This window comes from Protopterus annectens, chromosome 2.part0 (assembly GCF_019279795.1).
Source record: "Protopterus annectens isolate FY-2018-M chromosome 2.part0, PAN1.0, whole genome shotgun sequence".
In the NCBI taxonomy this organism is placed as follows: Eukaryota; Metazoa; Chordata; order Ceratodontiformes; family Protopteridae; genus Protopterus; species Protopterus annectens.
In genome coordinates, this window is record NC_056728.1 from 1,149,299,841 (window position 1) to 1,149,324,486 (window position 24,646).

A 24,646-nucleotide genomic window follows, 5' to 3' on the forward strand; every position below is an offset into this window, starting at 1 on the left:
CCTTACCCATCCCATGGTTGATAATTATATATTAGCCCTAATGAGAATAACTGGGATTATAGCATAGATAATTTGAGGGGACCCATGCATGGGATAATGCATTTATAAACTGCCTCCATACATTAGTTGTACAGGGGGCAGTCCTGGGGTAAAGCTTCTGTTTCTCATACATAGATGTAAGTTGTGCTTGAATATGGACAGGGATGAACTTTGCTTTATGTTGATGGGGAGTCTGTCTACAGCATCATTATCCTCTGCGATATATACCTGTACCTTGAAACTGTTCTGCTGATCTTGCAGAAGTGGTTTAGATCCATAGATCAAGTATTTCTGATACCATTTGACTTGCTGATGTGCAGTAAAACCATCAGTAATGGGTTGGAGGATGTCTTGTATACCAGACATAGATCACCTCTTAGCAGTCTGTAGGATACCGAGTATAGTGAGAGGGCTTTGAGTGTCTACATGCCAAAGGGGGCATTACATTCAATGACTGGCCTAATGAGGGCTAGGTAAAGGGGAACAATAACATCCCTAGATATAAGTTCATAGGTGTTTACTAGGCTAATGACCACAGGGGCCTTTTTAAGCCTAGACGTGCATCCCAAATCTCTGATAAGTTCTGATACCCTTGATAAGTGTAAGCATGGGCCTGGGTGAGGAACCATTTACAGGTTACCTGCGTCCATTAGAGATGTAGGTGCAAACTAGGGATGAATTTCTGGTTTGCCATCCAGTTGTCCAAGGTGCAGTTGAAGTGGGTTAGGGAGGAACTCTGCTTAGATATAGACAAAATCCATTTGTTTATAAGCTGTGCAGTATAGAAAGACATTCTTACAGCAATAGACACATGTTGGTCAAAAGTTAGGTGACTGTTTACTTAATTCAACCTGTTTTAAAAATGAGGGTTACTTAATTATGATATTTTTCAAAATTCCTGGGGGTTAATATATTGTATTAATTCAAATGGTTATCCCGTTCTTTCATTTTAATTGTTTTAGCAGAAGTTGTTAATATACTTTTTTATATAATAATGATTGAACTTTGCTTTTTGTTTTTTGGTTACTTGTTTTTCTTATGTTTTTTAATTAACTGCTCAATTTATTGATTAATTCATTAAATGTGTAGTGTATTTAAACCAACAGGATTATAATAATGTTCTGAACAAGTCCTAAGAAAAATAAGTGTTCAACCTTTTTTAAGAATAAACTAATTTTCGGCTTTCCTTGAGTTCGTGGTGATTTTACTTATCCAGAATTTGTCTTTTACCTATTTGCTGCCTAGAACTACATGGACATGTTTCTATTGTTTATTGGTGGTTTTTGGTCACACGGTATACACACCTATATTGGATGTCCACATAAGTTCTCAAATCCCGAACTCGATCAACTCTCAGGGGCATATTGTCAATGTGGTAGTTCCCTGGGATAGATGTCTTCCCAAAGGATGAAAAAATGCATTTTTTGGCATTTAGTTTCAATCCATGATTTTGACAACAGTTATTCATTTAAGAAAACCTTTCCTGCAGGATGGCTAAGTCATTTGAGGATTCAATGACTGCTCCTAGTTTGCAGTCATCTGCAAACTTAGTCAGCCAGAGGCCTTTGGTATTGGCTTTTACTTCAGAAAAGCAGATGCCAACCAGGAGAGGTCCCAGAACAGGACCCTAAAGGATTCCACTGGTGACTGGACTCTTTGTGGAAGTAACTTCCCATATTTTGATTATCTGCTTCCTATATGTGAGCCAGCTGGCAATTCAGTGGGTGAGACAGAGTTTTATTCTCAGTTTATTTAGCTTTTCTACTATGCCTGAGTGGGGAATTTTGTCAAAAGCTTCCTTCTTCTGATGTATCTCCTACTCCCCCTACAGGTTGTTTCACCTAATTTTTACTTCAACTCTCTAACAGGTCCAACAACTTACTTTTCCTAGCCCCTTACCCACTCCTCACTCCATCCCAGTCCTACTTCCCCACCTTAGGCCATGGCTTTTGCAACCCTCTCCATTTTCCTCTTGCCTCCATTACTTCTCCTTCTCAGTTTTACATCTTGTACTACTCCATTACCACCTGTCCATAGAGACCCCACTAATCCCCATACTAACTGTTTCTCATCTCTACAGTACTCTATTACAGTCTCCTCCTCTATCTTTTCCATAAACAACCCTCTGCCTAAAATCAAACTTCCTCCCCCTCACTCTCTAGCATCTAAAACCAAGACTAAGTAATTGACTTACAACCCACTTAAACTCAAACTTTACCACCTTCATGTAGCCCTGTAGGAGACATACATCCAAATCATGGGCCCTTCCATCACCCCACCATGCATAACTCTACCTCTCCCAACTTAATAAACTCATCCTCTCCAAACAAACATATTTCCTTTTATGAATGCCCATAGTATTCTAAACAAAGTTAGTGAAATCCATGCCTGGATAGCCTTCCACACCCCTGATGTCATCACCCTAACAGAGACTTGGCTAAAACCCCAAACCTCTGATAAAGACAGTTTCTCTCCCTGGTTATAATATACTCTGCATAGATTGCCAAAACAAAAAAAGGGGGTGGCATAGCCATCCTCTCGCCAACCACCTCACCATTACAACTATTATGAAACCTATCCCATCCTTTTCTCCTGCTGAACTACTGACAGCTAACCTTAAAATCAATGACCACACCACTACCACAGTTACAGCCATCTATATTCCTCCATGAGACAACATTCCTCTGCTCGAAAATATTCTTTCATATTTTTCTCAACACATCCCCAATGAAACTATCCTCCTTGGTGATGTGAACATTAACTGGTTAACTCTCAGTAATCCACACTCTAATACTCATATTAATTTATATGGCTTTACACAGCTAATCTCCCAACCTAGCCATACAAACAACTCTCACACATCTAGTACTCTTATTGACTGGGTACTTTTATCTAATCCTTCCAAATACCATAACCCTGAAACCTTACCAAACACCCTGAGTGATCACTCCCCTATAAAAGTGCTGGGGTTCACTCCCCACTTCTCAAAACCTCCTAGATTTATCACTTGTCACAAACACTCTAACTTCCATCCAGAAACCTTTAATGCCCTCCTCTCTAAAGTAAACTGGAAATTCCTTACCCAACTCCCACTAGAAGAAGCAGTCCTAGCTTTCAATTCCACCTTCCTTAGCATCTTAGACTCACTTGCTCCCCCTTGCAAAGTCCGAATTAAGTCCACCATATCTCCTTGGCCTTCAAAAGCCACTCGTACCCTTATGATAACTAGAGACAAACTATGGAAAAAATGGTCACAAACTAAGCTCTCTGCAGACTTACAAAAATATAACGAACTCAGAAATCTGACAAAAAAACACATAAACAAAGATAAAAAGGACTTCTATAACAAATCTCCCACAGCCCTAAAATCTAATCCTAAAAAATTCTGGAACTCTATTAACCAAATATTACATCCCGCATCTTAGCTCCCCCAATCCATGCCCAGACAAGACATCTGAAGAAACTGCCACTATCTTCAATACTTATTTTATCAATTCAATATCTAAGCTACTCAACCCTAACCCAAACTCCTATACTTTTCTGAACCTACTCCTAATACTATCTCCTCAAATACCTTTTTCCTCAAAGCTGTACCTACCTGCTACATCAAAACTCAGCTCTCTAAATTAAAACCATGCTCAGCATCAGCTGACAATATTCCTTCCACTTTTCTTCTACTAGTAGCTGACTCTCTTGCTCTCCCTGTATCTATCATAATTAATCGCTCTGTCTCTGAATCTAAAGTCCCTCCCATCTGGAAACAATACTACTCTCTACCTATACACAAAGGAGGTAACTCCTCTGATATCTCCAACTTTAGACCTATAGCTATCCTCTCTCCTCTATCTAAAGTACTAGAAAAATGTATTCATAAACAAGTTATGCAGTATCTAATACAGGAAAATCTGCTTACACCCACTCAACACGGCTTTAGATCCAAACATAGCACCACTACAGCTCTATTATCCTTCCTCGACACTGTCTTTATATGGATCACCATAAACTTATTTCTTGCCTATTTTTGGACCTCTCAAAAGCTTTCGACACTGTCTCACACTCTCTTCTGCTGCACAAACTGCATAACCTCAACTTTTCCTCTGATACTGTTGCATGGTTCTCCAGCTACCTCACTGATAGATCTCAATCAGTGAGATGGCACTCTGCATTCTCTCCTTCTCTCCCTGTAAAAATGACTGTACCTCATGGGTTTATCCTAGGGCCTTTACTTTTTAATATCTTTACTAATCAGCTCTAGACCTCCTGTCCTCAGTCATCTTCAGTGCAATACGCAGATGACTCTACAGTCATCACCACAGCCAACTCTCCTTCTAAGCTCTTCTCAGCTACTAAGGCATCTTTTAACTTGGTTGAAACATGGCTCTCCAACAACCAGCTCTTCATTAACCCTACAAAAACAAGGCTGTTACTCTTCCTACCTAAAACGTTCAACAATATTAAACACTCCTTCTCCATACAGTCCCTTAATAACACACCCATTCAGGTAGAATCCGGCACTAACCTCTTAGGAGTAACCATCGACGATTAGCTTAAATTTGACTTGCATGTTAATAACTGTATGAAAAACACTCATTCAGAACTAGGGCTCCTTTACTGTAACAAGAAATTCCTTACCTCTGAAATCAAGATTACTCTCTCTTACCTACCTTCTACGTAGTCTAATGTACAGTTCTCAGATTCTCGCAAACCTTAAGTCAACACTCCTGCCCAAACTTGATTCTACCTACAACAAGGCTGCTAGAGTTGATGCCCAACAAACCTGCAAATCCCACCGTCTCTCTCTAAAACACATAAACTGGCTTGAATTACCCCACCAGCTTCTTCTCTCTCAGCTCCAGATCATCCATTCTATCCTGTACCAGCCTTCCTACTGCTCGGTACTGTCCCCTCTCATCTCCCATTATTCTCCCTCCAGACCCCTCCGAAGCTCAAACCAAGACCTACTACAAATCTATAAACCCAAGTCTAAAGTTGGATGCAACATGTACAGCTATCACGCCACTATTGCTTGGAATAGGCTCCCACTAGAAATCAGGACCCTTACACATCCTAAACAATTTTAGACAGCCACCAAAGAGCACTTTTAAAAGTCACTGGTTCTGCCACAGCACTCTTCCTCCTTAAACATCCCCTACTTCTCATACCTTAATCTACTTTCTGCCTTAACTTGCTCTTTTTACTAGCTCTCTCTAATCTTCCTTGACTACTCTTTCTACTGTCTTCTAAAATCTATTAAGCAAATTGCCTCAGAGAAACATTCTATTGTTAATTGTCTTGCCTTCATGCAACTACATTATGATAAAACTGGGTTTTTGCAAAAATGTACCCCAAAAACTATATTCATCTTAATGACATATTTCTTTTTATACATCTTGAAATAGTTTTGCTATATTCCTGATTATTGACACTGTATAACATTGTATTGCTACTTAATGCGTTGTAATAATCCTGTAACATTGCTGTTTAATGCTAATTTATAATGAAAATTGTATAATATGTTGGAGCTTTTCTCCCCGGGCCTCCGCTGAAAAAGGGTTCTTCAGCTCAGTCAGGCAATCCCGGTTAACAAATGTAAAATAAAAATAAATAAATAAATAATAAAGAACTGTAGTAAAAACCTCTTGATCTCTTTCCTGGTTCTGTATGTAGTACATTTAAAGGTACTTTTTAAATAATGATATTTGTATACTATAAAATCAGAGAGAAGAATACTTCCTTTAACAATGTCTTTGGGAGAGATATAGCATTGTGCATATTGGATACTGGAATATTAAAGAAAAGAATTGCACTGCAGTGGTGTGTAGCGAAAAGAACTGCACTGCAGTGGTGTGTAGCAAAAAGAACTGCACTGCAGTGGTGTGTAGCGAAAAGAACTGCACTGCAGTGGTGTGTAGCGAAAAGAACTGCACTGCAGTGGTGTGTAGCGAAAAGAACTGCACTGCAGTGGTGTGTAGCAAAAAGAATGGCACTGATGGCATGTACTGTGCCACAAATACAGCTTGTTTACTAGTTCAGAATAAGTACTTACTTTTGTTTATAACTTGGGAAGCCACAACACCGAAGAGGTGCAATGTCAGGCTCAAATGTATGGAATGCAGTGAGAGCAGCTAGGAGTATCCAAATCATAAATAATAATGCAGTTTGCTGTAAAATTCTTTAATGTAGCTTACCAAAGCAATAGCACTGTGTAAGAAAACTGCAGTTCATGAAACAAAATAATGTGCATATATGTCAGGATAGCTAGAAAGAGTGATGGAGATGACTAGTAATTCAACACAAACAAAGGTATTACTGTTTTGTGTGAGATTTTGAACAGTATAAAATATGTAATACTTAGCAAAATGGAAGATTTTTAAGCTCTAAGTGTAACACACAGACAGACAAAAAAATAACATATCATGTATTACGTACATCACATATTATATATATTACATATTATACTCAGTGTGTCAGTGGCAGACTGGATGGATGTGGTGAGAACAAGAGAGACACAGGGAGCCAGGCTGCACCAGAGGTGGACATTCTGCACAGTGGGTTCACAGAGCTAGAGCTACCCTGGGCACAATAGCACATGAATGAAATACCACCCAGACAGGATGGTTGTCCCTTCACATGACAATTCAAGTCTCTCCCTTCAGTAGACCTTATACATCATGGGGTGACAAAATTGTTCTGAACTGAAAAGATATGGCAGGCAGAAAGAGATACAACATGTAAATGACTGGTAAACTGGTTCAATGCTCATGGCACAATGGGGCATCTCATTAGCCTTGCATTGTTGCATGTTGTATGTTTGCTAATTCATGTGGCAGGCATTCTGTGCACATGCAGAAGTTTATGACCTCCAGGACTAGCATGTGTTTTAGGTTCATAGGTTCATAGGTAGGTACTAGGCTATCTGCCTGAAGACATTTATAAGCCTAGCCAGAATGTTTTGTTTTTTGCCGCCCCTTAGATTAGTTCCCTGTGCCTCTGTCCATCAGAGCCACTGAAGTGATCCCCAGGGTAAACTTTCTGTTTCCCATCCACTCATCAAGGTTTCTCTTGAAGAGTGTTAGTGAGGAGCTCTGCCTAATGTAGATTGGAATCTTGTTCCAAAGCATGGGAAGTCTCTGGGACAGGAATCTATCCCTCCAGCATGTTCTATTTATTGTTGTGGTGAGGTTTAGATCCCTAGAGCATGTGGCTCGAGGGGATAAGGTTTTCTTTAGGTGGAGCATGTCCATCAATTTTGGGTTGGACATGGCCTTGTATGTCAGGCAGAGATCACCTCTGAGTAGGCAGGATACAACTGAGTACAGCTGGAGTTTCTTCAGTCGAGCTGCATAGGGCATCTGTTTGAGGCCAGTGAGGTACTTCTGTGGTCTTTCCAGCTGTTGCAGGTGTCTTGTAAGTTACATCCCAAATGGGACATTGTACTCTATGATGGGTCTGATGAGTGATGAGTAGAGGGGCACAATGACCTCTTTTGATCTGGATGCGAACCCTTTTGTGATTAGGTGGGCCATATAGAAGGATTTTCTAACCACTTTGGCAATGTGATTATCAAAGGACAGATTACTATCTACTTGGGTCCCCAGAGCCCTTATTATATTTTCCATATTTAGGGGACTATCACCTATGTGGTAGTTTCTGGGTACTTTGTTTTTTCCAAAGGGGATGACTATGCACTTTTTGGCATTTAGCTTGAGACCATGATTTTGACACCAGGTATCTGTCTCAGTGAGAACCTTTTGGAGGATGTCTGTGTCAGGCGGAGAGTCAATTACAGCCCCTAGTTTGCAGTCATCTGCGAACTTGGTCAGCCATAGTCCTCCTGTGCTTGCCTGTACCTCTGAGAAGTATATGCTGAACAGGAAGGGTCCTACGACTGAGCCTTGGGGAATGCCACTTGTAACTGGTTTAGAGTCAAACCTAGCTCCTACAACTCTCACCATGTGGGTTCTGTCCGTGAGCCAGTTGGCAACCCATCTTGTGACATAGGGGTTTATGTTCAGGCTGGTGAGCTTGTCTATAATACCAAAATGGGGGAATGGTGTCAAAGGCCTTTGTGAGGTCTAGATAGGCTGTGTGTACCACCTTTCCCTCATCTATAGCCTTGGTAACTGTCTCAAAGAAGTCCACCAGGTTTAGGAGGCATGATCTGCCCGTAACAAAGCTGAACTGGGTAGGGTCCAGTGTTTGGAGGTTCCCAATGTCTCTGTTAATGAGTTCCACAATTATGCACTCCATAGCCTTGCAGACAAAGTTAGTCAGGCTTATAGGGTGATAGTTCATGGGGTCTGCTGTGGCTCCACCTTTGTGGAGCGGAATAACCATTGCTGTGCCCACTCTATGGGTACATAGCCCGTGGAGAGGCTGAGTTTGAACAGTGTGTTTAGGTGAGGGGTTAGTTTGCCTTTGAGCTCGTTTAGAACACATCCTGGGACACCATCTGGTCTCATTGGTACTGTGTTTTTGGCTTTGGAGAGAGCTGTTTTAACGTGAGTGTCTGTGATTTCAGGGGCTCTACATTTTTCTGGTATGGTTATGGGCCCTTTTGGGGGTGAGAGGGGGGTGACGTTTGCACTGAACCTGTCTGCAAGGATGTTGGCGATATCAGTCGGTTCAGTGTATTTTGTGCCATTCTGCACTAACTCCGAGCAGATCTGACCATTGCCACTTAGGCTCTTGACATAGCTAAAGAATACCTTGTGGTTATCTTTGGAGTCCTTGGCAATTTTTCTTTCGAAGCTCGCCTTGAATGATTTTATGAGGGATCATAGTTTCTTGCTGATGCTGATCAGGGATGTCTTCCTTTCTTGGGATTTTACTCTTTTCTGTACTAGTTTCCTCCTTCTTTTGTATAGCTTGTTTATGGCAGGGGTCCACCAGACTGGTTTCCTTTTCTTGGAGGAGTGAGTCTTGGTTTTGCTTTGGATAGCACAATCCATGCATTCTTGTAGGTGCCCATAGAATGCATTAGTAAAGGATTTTGCAGCTTGGACAGCGTTATCCTTTAGCATGGGGGCTTTGAAACTGTCCACCTCGGTCTTAAGTAACGTGAAGTTTGCTTTTGAAAAGTTTTTCACGGTTGTTTCCTTGTCCAGGGGTGGGGCGGAATGTGGATATCCAAAGTGATTTGTTTATGGTCAGATCTAACCAGTGAGGGGTTGACCTCCAGTGTGGAACACCGGTCACCCATGTTGGTGATGACCAGGTCCAATATGTTGCCACCTCTGGTGGGAGTGATGACCAGTTGATCCATGGCATTTGAGTTTATAAATTCTAGGAAATGTTGGGCAAGGGAGTTAGTACTTGAATAGTTCTCTCTGTGCTGTGGCTGCTACTGTGTCCTATACAATCTCTGTATAAAGGTAATTGGAGTGCCACTAGGAATATGAAGTACCATAGCTGTTACTGTGTTCTATATGATCCCTGTATAAATACAGTGAGAGTTTGACTGGGAGTATGAGGTACCGTGGCTGTTACCACATCCTGTCTGCTCCTTGTATAAATACAAGGGGAGTTCCACCGAGAACATGTGGCATGGGCTGCTACTGCATTGTATCTACTCCCTAAATTAAGACACTAAGACTCCCCCAAGTTCAGTGGCTCTGAACAAATTCTGTTACAGAGATTATATTATAATACAGCACCATAAGGTGCATGATAAAGGCAACTAAGCCCTAGATACGAGAGGGTAGAGAGTGCTGATACAATTGTATATGTATTTCTAAGTAATTCAAGTTTAGTCTAACCAGAAAATAAAGAAGAAATGTAAACACTGTGATATTAAACTATGAGCTCAGATCACCAATAGGCAATTAAGCCCATGGAAACATGTGTAACACACATTATCTTCCTACTTCCACTACTGCTGACAGTTTACTTATATTTACAATCAGTACTGTATCTTTTCTCTACCTCTGCATCTCTGCTTCCTTTTCTCTCCTCATCTCTTTCGATTTTTACTATGTTATTTTCCTGCCAGACTAGCTTATACAATTATTTATCTCGGTTTTTCCGGTTATAATGCTCGTTAACTATGATTACATTATATGTCCATGGCATACACTCACCTAGGGAGCTTACTTTTGTTATTTTAGGTTAATTAATGGATTGCTGCAGTTAGAGGTGAACTTTGGAATTTTATCATGGCTTTCTATTGGACAGGTTGCTACAGCACAGATTAAGCAGTAGGTGCTGTTGTGAATTAAGTTTTCTTACGCTTGCAGTAGGGAGAACTGATGGCTTAGATACTGGGTTGTCTTTGTCATGGACTTTGTGCTGTTTTCCTCAGTCATGGAATTATTTGTTTGACAACATTTCACAACCCTCCCTATTAATTGTGCTGTTACAATGCTGCAGTTTTGACCAGTATTTGACTATTTCTGACTACTTCAACTACTTTTTCTGACTCATTGGATTTTACTGTAGCGGATTGGAAACTATATTTGGTCTGTTGTGTTTCCTTGTTTTTTGACCTGTTTATAGGTCTGCAATTTTGCCATATTTGGATCAGAAGGACTGGGGACTGGGGCTTCATTCACCAAATGACTGATCTGAATGCCGGTTCCCCATTTGATTGCCTGGAACTTATTAGCTGTATTACTTATGGGATTTTTGGGAGGCTTTTTTCCAGCTGACAATCATCTGGATATTGTTCTATGCTATTCGTAGTTTTGAATTTATAACTAAATTTTGGAGTGCTTGTTTATTTAATACAATATTACTTTTGTAATATAGTGTTATATGTTACAGCTTCATTTTATCGCATATTGTATTTTACTGATACTTCTGTAACTGTATTTAGGACAAAACATGTAAACAATGTGGAAGTTGAAGCTGAAATCAGTTTACATATTGGTTAAATATCTTTTAAAGCTTTAGCATACAGGTCTGCTCAATATTACATGCTTTTATACCACTGATTATGCAGCATACATCACTGTCTTTGTTACAGTATTATTTGTTAATATGTTTTTGCTGGAGCTTTTCTCTTTGGCTAGCCACTGTAAATGGGTTTCATCCATTAAGGCCATCTGAATTACCTGGATTAACATGGTTTATACTATAGCTATCTAACTAACTAATACTATAGGTAGTCCCCGGGAAACCAGAGTTGAGTACAGGGGACTAACATGTTAGCTAAACTTAGACACTGGTTCCCCACCAGGGACTTAATGATAATATAGCCGTATCCTGCACACTGAAGCTAAGAGATGCAAAATTAATACATTTTAATTTTGTACATGATTAAATGCAAAATATTTAAATATGATTTACATTTTTTAGCATTCAGTTTCTTATTTTGTTGATATATATATATATATATATATGGGTCTACTTCATTTGTACAAAGTTTCAGTACTTCGAAACCTACTTGGTCGAACCCAGTTTTTCGAAGTACCGATACTTCGAAAACAGAGTACAGAGATCACAATACAGCTCAGAATGGGAATATTCCCTTTTCCTCATTGTAATGTGATCTCGGAGATGGTATATTTAAGTAGGGGGGGGGGGCACAGCCCCCCACATGGGGGGTGCAGGGGGCTTGCCCCCCTGCAAAACATGTTTTCTGTGTGTTTTTTTCTTTAGACAGCCAATCCGGCGACTAGGCTTCAGCGAAAGTGCACTTTCTTTGAAATGCACTTTTGCTGAAGTGGGCATCTACTTTGATTGTTCGATGTTGCGTATTTTCGATCAAAGTATATATATATATATATAAAACGTGTATATACATATATATATATATATATATACATATATATATAAAAACATATATATATATATATATATATATATATATATAAAAACATGTATATATATATATATATATATATATATATATATATATATATATATATATATATATATATATATATATATATATAGATAGATAGTTCTACTGTCATATGATTTTTTTGATAACTTGACTTTTTGAATGTTATTTAATGGTGGATTACAAGTTTCTTGTCAGTTCTGTTGAAGTCCTGATTCCTTTGAGGAAGAAAGAGCTTAACTGTGATTTCATTAAAGAATTTTACTTTTTTTTTATTTCTGATAGCTTACGGTTAATTTAGCACAGTATTTCTCTGATTATTGCCATTCATTGCTGTGCTTTCTCCTTTGTGTTTTTGGCCTTAGTGGCCAGTATCATGCCTGAAAAGGCAAAAGGACCCTTACACCTACCCAGTAAACAAATGGTAAATAAATAAATAACTTAGGAAACAGTTGTGCCATAAAGTCCATTAAACTTTGCTTTTTATTCTGGTACCTCAGCCATTTCGCCTTCCAGGAATAAAATCAGAATAAAAAAGGTCAGCTTTATTATATAACTAGTATTCATCAATTCCTGGAAAGTGAATGGCCGAGGTGCCAGAATAAAAAGAAAAGTTTAATGGTCTTAAAGGCGTAACTGCTTCCTAAGTGTTTTGTTTTGATTTTTATAGCAATTTTTGTTTTTGTAAATAACTCTGAACTGCAAAATCTTAAATGATTGCATCATATCACGGCAACATGGAGACAGATAATGCATTAATTTATTGTTCCCACAATACCTCACATCATAAGTATGCGTACAGCCTGTTGTATGATGGTGTTACATGCAACACTGGGAAATAGCATCCCATAAAAGATCTTGTCAACAAGGGTTTGCAATATTGCAGATCTCATCTGGAAATGAACATAGGCTGTGCTGTATCACTGAAATCACAATACATTCAAGTGTCTGTATTGTTCTATAAGGAACATTTAATAAATGTTCAGAGAATGCTTTGCTGTAGTATGTAAATGGTGACAGGTTTCTTCTGTTGTATTATTCTGGATTTTGGCCACACAGTAAAAAAATACTGGCAGGGGATAAAGCATAACATAACATATTTCCATATTTGAAAAATGAACTGTAACATTAGTATCTGAGACACAGATGGGAATTAATTACATCAGGAAAAACAGTACTTACAGTATATATTGACTCAATAATTACCTCCCAGCCACTCAAGTATAAGTATATAGATCTGAAGAACATAAGAAGCTGTTTCCTATCTGTCTCCCTTAGAATGACATAGGTTAGACTGAGGATTTGTTCCATGACTGCTGTAACCATTTCTATGGCTTAACATTCAAACAAATGAAGTACAGGATAAATGGATTGTCAGGCTGTAAATTCAAAGTGACTTGTAGAGACGTAGTAAATTAATTGAAAAGTAAATAATTACAAAACCATGAGCTGAAGTTAACGTATGTGTTCCTTTGACCTTTACAACAGTTAAAGTGTAACACACGTTAAGACTGAGCTGATAACTCAGTAGATTTACCTCCAGAATGAGGATGCTCTTTTTTTATAAAGTAACAGGCACCTTTATAAACTGGGCAGGTTTGCATCAGAGTTATATCCAAAATAGGCTGCTCAGCAGGGAACTTAAGCTACACATGACCCCATTAGTTTTCATGCTAGAGTACTATAACAGACATATACATGTAATACTTGTTAAAACACCCGAAATATGCAATGTGTTGTGCCCAGATTGTTGCGTTTATTATTTTACTAAGCAGCACTGTAAAGGGTGCTGTTGCAGGCACCAATAATTGGGTCTTAAAGACTCTGGATGTATATTTTTAGTGACATCTCTTTCAAATGTTTATGCTTACCATCTATATGAAATTAGCTTCTACACGTGTTTCTTGTCAGTCAGTGAATTAATACAAACACAATAAACAATATGGAAACGGGGATGAATCTGTTGGATTAGTAACTTGATTGCTGTGATGCTGTCCAGCAAACAACCAGGTACATTTCACAACAGTATGAGTAATAGTACAGTCAGCACATCTGGAAAAGAAGAATCTAAAACTACTTCTAAATGGAGTTTGAATAAAAAGTGCAGACAATGACATTTTAAGGTTTGAAGTTCACAGTTAAACAGATTGTACTGATGTTTCCTCGCCATCTGCTGTCTTGTTTGGAAATTAATATCCAGTGATAAATGGTTTGATATCATGTTTAATATTAGTTTTACATATCAGAAACTAATTGCAACAAGCCATTTGTTTTATGCACTGTTGAATTATTTGGTGTTAATAATTGGTAGGTAGACAGGCAACCATGAAATACACTAAAGTGTAACTTAATGTGATACTTTCCCAGACAGAACATAAAAGTAAAAAACAGCTGTGGCATTTCATCTGCTGCCCTTTGTTTACCAGATGGAATGCAACTCGTCATCTTTGTCTTTTCATTCAACCCCCAATTTCATTTTTAAACTTTAGTACATAGCTAGATCTAGTTGTAAAATCTTAAAAGAGTTAATTTGCAAAAATATATCTATTTTTCTAAATGCTATTGCATTTACATAAGATAATATCAAAGAAAGCACATAAACGTAGAACTTACTGACATTAGAATAGGCACCACATACAGCAATAAGGAATAGAATTCTGTGCTTTAGATGTTGAAATGGCCAGCATGTTCATTTATTTATCCAATGGTTTCTTTGTTAACTAGGTGGTACCAATGGGTGTATCGAGAATATATATATATATATATATATATATATATATATATATATATTATGAGGGGTACAATTTTGATATATAACATTCTGGGGCAGCCAGTTTCTGTAATCAGCAAAGTTTAAATGTGCAATGCTTGCAAACACACACACACACACACACACACACACACACACACACACACACACACACACACACACACACACACTGCAGTGTACACTTTTGTGAAAACAAAAGTTTCCACAAAGTTCTAAGCCACAGCAGTTATATCATATTCTACACATCATTACAACAGCTGGCAGTAAGACATAATATAGTGAGGTCATTCTTAGAATGATATTAATATATCATAGAGCTCTACAGAGACAGAACAAAAAGGCAAGGGACAAAAAGAGGAAAAATGAATGTACCTTACACAGAAGAAGCAGACCCAGTAAAATGTGAGAGTATGTCCTAATGAAAGCTCTAGGTATATCCAACAAGGTGCACCCGACAGAAAACTATGTACAGTAAACATCCCTGAAAGATGCAGTTTATCATGTTCATGTAGCCAGTATCAAAGTGAATATGTGAGATAGCACAAATTTGAATATAATGTACATAGAAGTCTAAATATTAAAAAGTGGTTCACTACATAAAGATTTTTGCAAAAAAAAAAGTTCATCAAACTCTACCCTCCCAAGGTTTCTGACCACTACATTTTTCAGAATGGATCCGAATGTGTTGAAGCCACTCTTCAAGTAAAAAAATAACTAGCTATGAAGTTGTAGAACCCCATAGCAGGTTAAATTTCATTAAGTGTGCTTCCAATTGCCTACAGGATGCTGCATTAGGATTTGCAGACTCCATCTTGTTGAACGATGGTACAGATAATTATTATTTTCCATAAAAACACTGATAATCTTAAAGATCAAACAATGATGGAAGTTTAAAGTGTGTTTAATATAAAATAATCCACCATACTATAAATCAGTCTGTCAGCAGAACTCCTTTTCAAAGGATTCTAGAAGATGGCATGAAGTCTAAATTCATGAGGGAGAAGTGCATGCATTAAGCTTTAGTTCTTAACATTTTTGTCAGTGAAGTTAATATCAGGTCTAGGTCTTGGTTCATGCAACAATTTGTGAACAGCACTGATGAAAAAAGTATATAGTATTTTAGTAGCAGAAATCATTTGGGCAGGAGAAACCAAAAAATACACTCTGGTCTTTGAAAAGGTCTAAGATCTCTGGCAATAGGCCAGCTATCCACTGACTGGAAGTGAACCTGAAATGTACCTTGGATGCTAGCTTTTGTACAAGAGGAGTGAAACAGCACTATGTCATCTGTTACTTAAAGGTTTCAACTGCAAGCACAAAGCTCCCACATCCGATTATTAGAAGGGAAGTAGGGAATCATCTTGTAGAAGTTTTCCCTGACTCAAGAAGCCCAGAAGCTATTATGATCTCCTTTTAAGTGGCAAATAAGACCAAAATTCACACTTTTGTAGAAAATGTAATGCACAATGTGACTTACTAGATTTCCTGTTTGAGAGTCCACTGTACCTCAAGTTGATTAATCTACACTGAGCAAAAGGACTTCTGTAAGTATACACACGTACATATAAGTTTGAGTGTGTGTGTGTGTGTGTGTGTGTGTGTGTGTGTGTGTATACGTGGGTATGGCATATATACATATGTATGTTTATATTGGCGATAGCTGAAAAAGGCTATTGCAGGATGGCAAAAGTTTGAATCCACTTATCCAAACAAACATTACAGTGAACATGCATTTTCAAATAAAAACAGAACACACATAAAACACACTCTTTCTTTTTTCCCTTAAACTTAAAATATTGACAAAAACAATGTTATAGAAAGCAAGTATGTATGCCCTTTCCCCACAAATGTGCAACCTTGGAGTTGGTGTATCTAAAACGCTATGGGTGTGGGGGAGTGTGGTGGAGGGGCTTGTCCTTCAGCAAAAGCATTTGTTTTGGATGTACTTAGTTTCTGCAGACATTTTGAGTTTAGATATTTTTTTCTGAAAATTTTTGTATAGATATTTTGAAAGTTACATCAACTGGCCACCTCTCTCTCTCTCTCTCTCTCTCTATATATATATATATATATGGGTGTGTTATAATTTTTTTGAAGGTAGCTTTGACTGAAAGAAAAAGGAGTAGATACTGTTGACTGACCATACTTTTGAACAGTAAAGCCATTTCATTGAAAACTGCAGAAGTCTGTAGATGGCACTTCTGGAAATATTTTTGATCGTGGAAGTTATTAGGGATGCAATTTAGAAGAAAAACTCTTAAAATGGGAAGTAATCCATGAAAGAATTTCTGATTTGTTGAGAGCTCAATGGGTTTTCACATTTGTGTTGCTATGTTGAGTTCTCAATAAATAACTTTACATGAATATTTGTGTGTGTATATATGTATAGGCACAGTAATGCAATAAAAATCCAAGGATTATGAAAATCATGTTTTTTTGATGATAAAGCTAAACGCAGTAGTGCAGACTCTTTCTTACACAAGAGAATGTGTAAAAATTTCAATAAAGGGAAACAATCTACAGTGTACCTTTCTTTTTTCACAAGTCACTGAGATCCCACAAACAAGGCAACTGTTACTTCCAAAGCAACCCAATAATTCCTTTCTGCACTGACAAGAAGGAATGGAACAGCAGAGTAAAGAGCTACACTCTCCTGTAGGGAAGTACTAGTCACAAAGACTGATGGGAGATTGTCAGGTTATGAATGATGTCACCTAAACAAAGAAGGCACATCTACTGAAATGTCTTCTATAACGTATAGCAGTCACTTCACGGCATCAGAGAAATCATACAATGACTGTTATGAATCAAATGACTTCAATTATTTTATGGAGTTGGAGCTGGTTTATAGTAGGAAACTTTGTAGATCATTTATAACTGGAAAATGTCCAAACAAGGAAATAAAGAAATGATGCCAGATCTGCTTCTAGCTTTTTAAGGGATGTGTAATAATATCCATCTCTTTTTTGCCATACTAGAACTGTGGTTTTCATTAAAAATGTATAAATAACTTCAGATGTAATACTTTGGTATCTTCCCTAAAGATTGCTATCTTTAGAAGTGACACATTTTAATGAACAATAAACAGCACACGCAGCATATAAACCAGCAACACATATTTAGGCATAAGCAGCAATTTAAAGCTCCATTTCTTAAACATAAGGCTTATTTCTGTTATGAACGATTTCAGTGTTACTTTGGACATGCTTTAATGGTACACAAGTACTTGCAGCTATCAAACTGCAAAGACAGTTCTTTCTTATATTCCATTTGTTAATGATATTTCATTGTAGAAAAAGACTCACTGAGTTTAACATGGCAGCAACATGATTAATTACACCTGGCATTAAACACCCAAAATATACAACTAATTCAACAGCTAACTTACAGTGATTTTAGTCCTACCACATACTATCTTCTAAAGATAATCTTTACATAATTAAAGAAGCAGTTCAACTTGGCCTTAAAAGAAAACTGCCCCAAACAACCCACACAATTCATGAGGTAAGCCTATCTTCGAATATTATAGTTTTCTCAGCACATAAATAATTATGTTTGCATGTTTACTTTTGATGGTCAGGTGATTATGCTAGGTAAAACCAAATGTGCATTGCAGGAGAACACTAATAAAAAGATTGTTAAGATTACAATAAATATGCAGAAAATATCTGTGCTAGCACATAATGGGAACAATACAGTACAACAAAATGTTAGACAGACAATACGGCCAGCAGATAAGATGTATGAATACTGTAAAAAGAAAAAACAGTTTAAATAAAAAAAAGCAACATATATATATATATATATATATATATATATATATATATATATATATACAGCTATGGACCATGTAGATCTTTACAGCTGATTTAAAACATTGTCAAAAGAGAATCTGTCTAAATGTGCAAAGTAGTACATTTTAATTTTATATTATATCAGCTGTGAAGGAGCAATCTCAGTTTTGTATTCACTGCCTGCAAATCAAATGCAAGCCTGTTCAAAGGGTGCAGCTACAATGACAACACAGAAGAGAGAATATCAGGTGAATATATCATAAGGGCTGACTGTCACAGATGACAACTTACGTTATCTTTGTAAGAGATGACATCTTCATTTATCTGCAAGACTGACTATATGATTGAGCATATGTGAGTGTATGTATGCCTGTGTCTTAGTTTGTATGTGGTTGTATGTGCCTCTTTCTTTGCCCACACACATGTGTGCGTGTGCATGTGTGTGTGTGAGTGTGTGCTTGTTATCCGCCTGTGTGTGTGTGTGTGTGTGTGTGTGTGTGTGTGTGTATGTGCATATGTGAGTGTGTGCATGTGTGCAGGGGAATCACACCCTGTTTTACTCAGTGTTTAATATATATTTGGACTAGAAGCACTCCTTTTTTTCTACACATAATTATATATTATTTGTTGGAATACAGATATCTGGCCTTGGCTGACTTCAATTAACATAAAAGACTAAAACTGCAGGTTCCACAGAACCAGAATATCACAATGGGGAAAAAAACCCTTTTAAATACTTCTTAAGTTGGCAAACATTTTACATCTGTTTGCTGAATTCTAAATTGCTATAACCTGTAATTATAAACTGTATCGCCTCACAGTTAGACGTTGTCCGTTCGATTCTCAGTTAGAGCGTCTTCTGTGTAGTGACATGCATGAATGGGCGTTCCTTCGTTGAAGGTTGTGCATTAGGCCTGGCAAGCTAGTATGTAAAAATCTACTGCCAATCATTAGCGGACCGGAGTTCCGCTGTGGCGACCCCTAACCGGGAAAAGCCGAAAGACACAAACAAACTGCCCCAAGTAAGTCTGCTCGCTCCAGGCACCATATCATACTCCAGACATAAAGCAATAGCAGCATATTAATGACTTGTCCCTCATCTTGAACACAAACACTATCACCATGCTGCAGTCTACTAACTAATCAGTGAAACTTGTATTTAGCCCCCAAACAGGAGTCCCATTTACATATTATATGAGTTCTAAAATCAATGCTACAATGAATTCTAACTTTCTTATGCCATGGAAAATCATCTATTATACTGCATGAGGTTGTTTTTATTTCACTTTTTTGACCAGTTTAGTCTTCTAAGTTAAAAAAAAAAAAAAAAATATATATATATATATATATATATATATATATATATATATATATATATATATATTAAAAAGAACTATTTATTCAAGTTTGGGGCAGATACCTACAGCATCTCATGAACGTGAGGGTTTTAGATATTTAAATTATCTGATTTCACCCTTCTCAGCCAGTCGATTTTTGTATTTTATTGATATGTGTCCTGAGGTGTGGCCTGCTACAACATAAACAAATGGCTGTTCATAGAATTCTATGAGTGTTTTGGTGACATGCTCTTATAGCCTTATTAGGTCAGCATTTTTTCATAATGCTCTTGTTTTCCATTTTTATAGATAGCAGGAAACCACTTGTGATATTATGGTCAACAAAACAGCAGCAAAAACAGCGATGAGCATTACTATAAGACTAAAAAACGTATTCAGAACTTGAATTATTTCTCTGCAAACAGACCAGGTTCTTGTGCTAGATATTTACTGTAATAAAATATTGACATACTAAAATAGCAAGAATTGTTCATGACTCACCATCAAACCCTGTTCTCCTATGAGGCCAGGTTCCCCCTAAAGAAAAGAAGAGATAAGAGCCGACAATATGAGAAGCTAAACAGCAAATGTTAACATCTTTAACAACAACAACAATGACAAGAGAAAGAATAGTAATAGTACATTTTTTACTAAATGGCTGGCAGAAATTGCCCTTTACCTGCATGTTGAAAGATTACTAATGCTTGCTAACCCTAAACCTGGCCATTTCCCTAACCCTGACAGTACATTTAACCTTAGAAAAACACTTTCTGAAATTCCAAAAACTGCAGACCGGTTTTGCCCACTGGCATAATCAGTGCATAACAGGAAACTATCAAACCAAGTAACTTTTAAAGGTAAAGCCCTTAAAGAACCAGCTATAAATTTACTAACAATTTTTTATAAAAGAAAAAATATTCAAAATACACAAATTAATTTATTTACACAATAATGGCACTTAATTCAAAATGATGAAGAATATAAACTCAAAGAAAAATTAAAAAATAATACCAAATTACTAAACAAAAATCAACAGATCTCATTTAGACCAGATATACATAAAGCCCCCAAACAGATGATCCACATTCTCTCCTTAAAATCTAAAATTTTATGCTTAGCTGTTAAATATAAATCTTCATCCTTCACCACTAGTATTCCTACAAAGATAAAATGTGCCCCCATATGCTCTAAAATAGGTTTATAAAGTGCACTTCTAGATTGTTTGCAATTAATATTGCTATGTGTAAAAGTTTGAGATGTTTGACCCACATAAAAAGCACCAGACTGGCACACTACCATATAAATCACCCATTCAGTACCATTCAGTACCACAAGTAAAGAGCCAGTATCAAAAACGTCTGTAGTGTTAATAGAGGTAAAGGATCTGCTTCTAGACACAATTTTATAATAAGTGCAGTTTCCACAAAAAGTACTCCCCTTAGATTCATTCACTTTAGTTTGATTTGTTCTAAACATATTGTTTTTATAGCCTGAAAAAAATGTGCCTCTTCTATATCCAAAATGATAATATTCATCCAGGCTTTGTTCAAAAATGGGTCAGACTTTAAAATAGTTCAATTCTTATTAATTATTTCCTTAATTTTAAAAGTATTAGTACCAAAAGTTGTAATAAATCTAGGTGTATTAGTGGAATAACACACTTCTCTTATTTTTGTAGATCTAACTGGCACTTCTTTACTCATCCAGAGGCCAATATATGAGCCTGTGTGACCAAATTTTTATCATGTCCTCGTTTCAGAAACCTAGTCTCCATTTTATGAGCCTTTTCTTCAAATACCTCCGTGGAACTGCATAAATGTCTTAATATTTAAAAATTGAACTTTAGGTATATTCTGAATGACATGACTAGGATGACAACTGTTTGCTGCCAATATAGAATTTTTGGCAAATGGCTTACGGTACAATCTTGTAGCCATCATACCATCAATCAATTTTAAACATTAACAACAGGAAACTCAATATTAAACAATTGCATCTTCCCAGAAAAACTTATAACATAAGTGTTCAAATTCAGATAACTAACAAAATCATTCCAGAGTTCAGCTGGCCCAAACGACACACACCAGCAATCATCAAGGTAGTGACGCCACATATTCAGATGTTTCTTATCAGTTCTTGTCATTATAAATCAAAATTTTCTCCAAGACGCCCATAAAAAGATCTGCATATATAGGTGCAAAAGTGGTACCCATTTTTTGAAGGATGGATTGTGTACATATATATATATATATATATATATATATATATATATATATGCAAACATATGTGTGTGTGTGTGTGTGTGTGTGTGTGTGTGTGTGTGTATATATATATATATATATATATATATATATCTACTGTATATATATATATATATATATATATATATCTATGGGTCTATGTCATATAATCGAACTTCCAAAATTTCGAACACCATATGTTTGAACTTGGAAGTTCGAAATATGACATTGAAAACTCAGAACAGCAAATTTTTTCCCAGGGAAAAGTTGCTGTTTTGAAAAACACACACACAACACAGGCACACCAAAACCCTAATAAACCTACACTACACCTTACATACACAACTATCTATGCACTAACCTTAACCCAAACCCTAACCCTAAAGTCCGTCACTATCGCACATTTACTTTACCCGCACCCTAACACTAAAGTCCGTCACTATCGCACACTTACTTTATCCGTGCCCTAACCCTAAAGTCCATCACTATCGCACACTTACCTTACCTGCGCCCTAACCCTAAAGTCCGTCACTATTGCACACTTTCCATACCTGCGCCCTAACCCTAAAGTCCGTCACTATTGCACACTTACCTTACCCGCACCCTAACCCCATCATCCGTCACACTCGCACACTTACCTTCACCCGATCCATCAATTTCGCACCACAGTAGAGAAAATGTCAAAGCTGTGGAAAAAGCCAACCAAATTCTTTCCCTGGGAAAGAATTTGAATTTCCACGGCTTCGACATTTCTATTTTTCGAACTTCCCCATTCAAACTTCAAGTATTCGACATTCAAAACGGTCGATTAAATAAGCTACTTCAAAAAGAAACCCCAGATTTCAACACTGCTGAGAGCCTATTCACCAAAATCCTACTAAATCAATACAAACAACTAAACCTACTCAGCATTTCTATACCACCAGGAGACAACATTAAGACACTAGAATCTATACTCCACTGGGCTTCCCATTCTCTGTCCCAAGAAACTGTACTCCTAGGTGATGTCAACATAGACTGGAACACCATACACTCACCCATAGCCACCAACCACATAAACCTATATAATTTTGTACAACTCATACACTCACCCACAAGAATTGACAAAACCACCAAACGTGAATCCACATTAGACTGGATCCTGACTAACCAGCCCAATACTGACCACCTATCCGGGATACTACCTTATTCCCTCAGTGACCATAACCCAACCTTTCTCCTTCGGCACAAACTAAAATCTACCAACACCCCCGCTCTCTTACAAATCTGCTCCCACAAAAACTTCTCCCCAGTACAATTCTCAGAAGCCCTAAAATCCTGTGACTAGGCTCCTATAAAAACCCTTCCCCTGGATATTGCAGTAGAATACATTAATGCCAGATTCCTAGGGATTTTAAACCAATTAGCCCCACTGAAAACAATAAGACTTCAAAGTAACCCTGCTCCCTTGTTAAACAAAGCCACAAAAATCTTACTCAAGACTAGAGACAAAGCTTAGCTAACTTGGCAGAAATACAAAACTCCCGAAAGTAGACAAAGCTTTGCTGAGCTCAGAAATAAAGCAAAAAAACAGGTCAGGTTGGAAAAGATAAACCACTATATTTCCCTACAAAGGAAACATAACAACTCACAGAAATTCTGTGATGCAGTGAACGCCATCCTCCAGCCTGGAAAAGTCACCACACCACCCCCAGATATCAAAGATATTGATTCACATATAGCCTCTAGTTTCAATAACTACTTTACTTCTTCAATACTGAACCTGCTAAGTGCAATATCACCCACAACTCAACCGCAACCCTTAAACTACCAGACTAACTCCACCCCCTTCACACTCACCCCAGTACCAACATCTACCATTCAAAATCAATTAGCTAAACTCAAACCTACCACCCTAGCTGCCAACAGTCTTCCAGCTAAATATCTACAAATTGCATCCAAGGCCATCGCCTACCCTGTCTCCCTACTTAATAACAGATCTATCTCCCTGCATACTATTCCTTCATTATGGAAAACCTCATATATCATCCCCCCTCCACAAGGGAGGTCCACCTACTGACCTCTCCAACTACCGTCCCATTGCAATCCTATCACCTCTCTCAAAAATTCTAGAAAAATGTATCCACCACTAACTCCTTACCTACCTGCTAACCAACCTTCTAACTAAAACCCAACATGGATTCTGACCTTCCCATAGCACCAACACTGCCCTAATTAACTTTTCCAATACCATAAACTCACACAGGAACCAAAGAAAGCTGGTCTCTGCCACCTTCTTAGACCTATCCAAGGCATTTGATACAGTTTCCCAAAACAAACTCCTCACCTGTCTAGCAGACCTCAACCTTGATGACCTCATACTACAATGGTTTAACAGTTACCTAAACAACCGGTCACAATCTGTCAAATGGGGCAACACCCTATCCCCCCCATTTCCTGTCACATGTGGTGTCCCACAAGGTTCAATTCTTGGCCCTCTTCTCTTCAACATATTTACAAATAATCTCCACCTAGCTACCACTAAAGTCAACATTGTCCAGTATGCGGATGACACTACCCTAATCTGCTCAGCAACAAACATCCAATTAAAGTAAAGCCCAAGAATCCTTCACTGAGGTAGAGAACTGGCTAAACAACTACCAACTAATACTAAACCCCCAAAAAACACAGCTAATACTATTCCA

At 37.6% G+C, this 24,646-nt stretch overlaps 1 protein-coding gene across 2 annotated transcripts in view; it reads right to left on the minus strand.

Annotated features, from left to right (window-relative positions):
• Window positions 1–24,646, minus strand: part of COL25A1 (collagen type XXV alpha 1 chain) — a 1,631,546-nt gene that overhangs the window by 546,152 nt on the left and 1,060,748 nt on the right. For both annotated transcript variants that reach the window (XM_044061344.1, XM_044061342.1), the window contains exon 9: window positions 20,224–20,259. In XM_044061344.1, the coding sequence (XP_043917279.1) occupies window positions 20,224–20,259 (36 nt within the window). The remainder of the gene's footprint in view (window positions 1–20,223; window positions 20,260–24,646) is intronic.